This window comes from Monodon monoceros, unplaced genomic scaffold, assembly GCF_005190385.1.
Source record: "Monodon monoceros isolate NGI ecotype Baffin Bay Population unplaced genomic scaffold, NGI_Narwhal_1 Super_Scaffold_22, whole genome shotgun sequence".
Lineage (NCBI taxonomy): Eukaryota > Metazoa > Chordata > Mammalia > Artiodactyla > Monodontidae > Monodon > Monodon monoceros.
Window position 1 is genome coordinate 40,881,454 of NW_021703779.1, and position 3,976 is coordinate 40,885,429.

General features: G+C 53.1%; 1 protein-coding gene across 2 annotated transcripts in view; it reads right to left on the reverse strand.

The window, feature by feature from the left end:
• Positions 1 to 1,859, reverse strand: part of ZNF674 (zinc finger protein 674) — a 42,733-nt gene extending 40,874 nt beyond the window's left edge. The window contains exons 1-2 of one of the 2 annotated variants that reach the window (XM_029239954.1): positions 1,693 to 1,859; positions 295 to 363 (exon numbers count right to left, since the gene is read on the reverse strand). In XM_029239954.1, coding sequence (XP_029095787.1) covers positions 295 to 337 — 43 coding nt within the window. In that variant the 5' untranslated portion in view covers positions 338 to 363; positions 1,693 to 1,859. Of the gene's footprint in view, positions 1 to 294; positions 364 to 1,635 lie in introns of both variants that reach the window. The other variant, XM_029239953.1, reaches the window with a different exon arrangement.
• Positions 1,860 to 3,976: the final 2,117 nt, after the last annotated feature.

The window sequence follows — 3,976 nt, forward strand, 5'->3', positions numbered from 1 at the left end:
ATCATAAATAAGCACAGGCTACAAGGATGTTAACTGTAGGTGTTTCCACCATTCAACAATTTGGAAGCAACTAAACCTCCAGCAAAGGGGACTCAGATCAAAAATTAGACACGCAACATGGGAAATACCACATGGGCTTTAAAAATGCAATGCAATCCTGTTCTCATTTCTTAACATATTTAAAAGTAGGTTACCAGAAAGCAAGTGCAGTGCGATCTCCTTTGTTAAGCAATATGCATTTATTGAGGAAGAGCAGTGCAGAAGGGCGTTTATGAAAACGTTGACACTGCTTACCTTCCAGTGGTAACTCCACCTTTCCTCTTTTATTTACTTGCATTTTTTCATTTTTCACAATATCATTTACTAGTAAAATAGAAAAGAGAAATTATTACAAATCGCCTATTATCACACTGAGCCCTGGAGGTGATAGACCCTGAGCAAACTCTGGAGGACAGGGACAGCTTGCTATGGTTTGGAGGAAGGAGACAAACCAGAGCTGAGCGCAGGGCCGAGGGGAGGGGCGAGGAGGGAGGAGAGGTGCGGGGTAGAGGGAGGTTAAGGGCCAGGCATTGGTCACTTCCACATGGAGCTGGAAACCACTGACCTTGCGCCAGGCTCCTTCGGACCGTCAGTGGGCCACCGCCACCCTGTTCCCGCCCCAATACTTCCTTATTTCCTATTATGTCCATTTGATCGCCATGCTCTCCCTTATTTGGCGGTGTTCAAAACAGAGTTTCAGCAAGGAGCTTTTGTTAACCATTGCTACCGTAGCAATCCCTGCCTTAGGATCAGGACAACAGGGCTCAGCAAGATGCAGCTTAATGAGTCACTTCCCAGACCCAGTTACTAGCATCAAAATGAGAGGCAGCAGAGCTAGGTGATGGCCTACCTAGAGACCACGCTGAAAGGTCACACACACAGAGAAACCAAAGACACCTCTTTGGTCATCTAGTCAAGGTAGAGGAGATTCAACATTTCTGCTACAGGTAAGTGGGTTGTTTATACTATGGGACTGACTCAAATCCAAAAATAGCCCAGGGGACTTCCCTGGCCGAACAGTGGGTAAGACTCTGTGCTTCCACCACAGGGGGCGCGGGTTCCATCCCTGGTTGGGGAACTACGATCCCGCATGCCATGCGGGGCGGCCAAAAACAAAAAACAAAACAAAAATAGCCCATGGCACAAGAGGGAAGTATAATGATATGTGCACAAATGTGTCAGGAGTGGAGAAAGTCCCGTGAGGCAGGTGGTCAATCTTTCCAGCCTGATCCTGCCTTTGCAGGCACTACAGCAGGGCAGCGTCCCTTCATCCGTCTGTAACTTTCATCCCTCTCCTCCAATAGGGGTTCAACTGACCACCATCACACAGCTCTTGATGGTGGCTAGAAGTTGAGTCACCGAGTCAGCCTTGCTCTCTCTCAGCTGAAGGAAGGGACAGAGGGCACTGCAGGTCCAGTTCTTCTAGGACCTGCTATCCTGTGAGCCCCCTCCCTCTAACCAGAGCATCTGGGTCTGTCCTGTGAGCCTTCCCCCTCTGCCCCTGAGGTCTGGGCTGGCGCTCCTCTTCCAACTCCCCTCAGAGGAGCTATTTTATTTCTAAGGAGGCAGGACCCAAGGATTCAAAGACAAAGGTACCTTTGCTGGGACCATCACTTCAGGACCATGTCTCTGCCTCTGACCCGAGGAGCTCACCTCCTTCTGAGGCCTCAGACTGGGTCTTCTGTAGTCTAACTAAGGAAGCCCATGGCAGATCAGCTGGTGTCAAGCTGCTGAGCTGTGGGCTCAGTTATGAACCCTGACCCTGGAAAGGCAATGACCACACAGGCGATGCAATTAGCAACCTCCATGATGGAGCAAAGTTGAGGAAAACCCCAAAGTTTTCCTTGCCATCAGAAGGCACAGTGCCTCACTGTAGTTTTAAGAATTGACATTCAGTAAGAGCTGAATTACCGCCCGATAAGGTCTGGGCTCTGGAACGAAACTGACCGACTGCTCTGCCGCTTTTATTCGTTTCATAAGCGGTCAGGGCCTACTGTGTGCCTGTTCTACTGTTCTACGGGTTCTACTGTTCTACGTGAACAAAACTTCAGAGTTCCGCCATCTTGCGGAGCCATACTCTTAGCAGGGGAGATACAGACAGTGAGCCAGCAAAGTGATAAATGTAGGGTGCGTTTGTTGGAAAGGCATAAGCGTTATGCTGAAAAAACGAAAAAAGAAAAAGGATCCCTCCACTTTACTGTGTGACTTTGGTTAGGTTTCCCAGCCTTTCTATTCTTGCTTTCTCCGTAAAACAAAGAGCATCGTAGTACCTACTCACAGGGCTATTGTGAACAGACTACTGTGAAACACAGGGGTGCCCGGCATTTACTAGGCACTGAGGAAACGGTCGCTGAATGAATCAAGCAATGAACCAATCACTCGCTGACTCCCGTAGCCCCCCCCTCCCCTCACCACCGCGGCCCTGTCACTCAACCCCCCAGGGGCGCGACCTCATTGCCCAAGGCCCCTCCGACCGCCCCATCCAGCCCATCACCAACTCCGCCCTTCCTTACTCCACCGCCAGGAACCCGAGGTCTCAGGGCAGATAACAACCGGAAGCGTCAACTCGCACCGCCCTCGGGGTCAGCAGGGCACTTCCGCTCGCCGTCGTCCCGGGAGCCCGAGCGCTGTGCACGCGCAGGAGCGGGCTTTGGGGGCGGGGGCAACACAGCCAATGGGCAACACGGCGCCTTTCGGGGACAAAGGATTCTGACGTGGTTCCCTCTGAGGTTAGATGGAGCGATGAGAGCGTGCGAGCATTTTCCGCGACGAGTCGTACGAGAGGCTGGGGAGGCGTGTCGGGCGGCGGGAGGCGAGCGGGCTCCGCGCGGACTGTCGTGGCGATCCGAGTCCGCCGCCTCCGAGGCCGAGGCCCGCTCTCCCAGTCCGTTCTCCCGCGCGGCCGGGCCTCCTTGTTGCTGTGCTCCCTGGGGAGTTCCCGCCCCTCCATCTTCCAAAGCCACGCTCTCCTCTTTCTTTAGATCCTCAGAATAAGAAACCGGTAGTCGTGCCTGCTGCCTCCACGGCGGCACATGGGCGCGGCCATCTTGGGCGCGGGGTGGAACCGTCGGAGCCGAGCCCTGGTCTCAGGCCAGGGGTCGGGGAGCAGGGTTCAAGCTCAGTCGGGGAAGCAGCATGCAGGAGGGGCTGGGAGTTGTGCTGCAGGGCAGGCAGCATGCACAAATGAGGAGGAAACCATGATGCCTGATTCTCCTGAAACCAATCGAGGAACTCCGGTTTCTGGGACCTTGGGGATCCTTGGAGAATCTGGGCTTTGCCGGTTGGAAAGCACAGCATAAAGTGGGGGGAGAGCTGTTTCTCTGACGATGCCAGCCAGTGGCAACATGGCCTGCTAAAAGTCCTGTAGTGCCCTTGAGGAAAGCTTTCTGTTCCCTGTCGGGGTCTGGGGAAAGAGACCAAGGGTGTACCGTGTGCTTGTGGTACCTGCCTGGTCACCAAGCAGAACTCCTTGGGCTGGGCAAGGCAGGGTCTGGGCTCAGTACACCCAATTCCTTCTGTGCTACAGCCAACAGGTGCCAGGCACTGTTGAGAGAAGCAAGTGACAAAAGCAGTCATGGAAGCCAACATACATTTATTTACTCTTCCATCTGAACATATTGCTTTCTTCCTGTCTTTCCCTTTCGCCTCTGAGGAGGTGGTGGCATGTGTGATATTCCCAGGTTGGTTGGATGAATCATTGCCCAGATCTACAACCTGGAGGTCTCCTGGGAAGTGACTCTGTCCCAGTCTTGTGTAGAAGTCCCGGGAGAAGAGTCTGTTTTCTGTCAGGCACGTGACTGGGGACTTGCCCCCCCCCCCCACTGTGATTCTTTGTACCTTAAATGTTGGCCAGGTTTAGGGATGGTAACCTATTTATTTCCAGAAGAGAGGTGACCTGATAAGTTTTTCTGACACCACTGTCAGGAGGCAGGAGAAA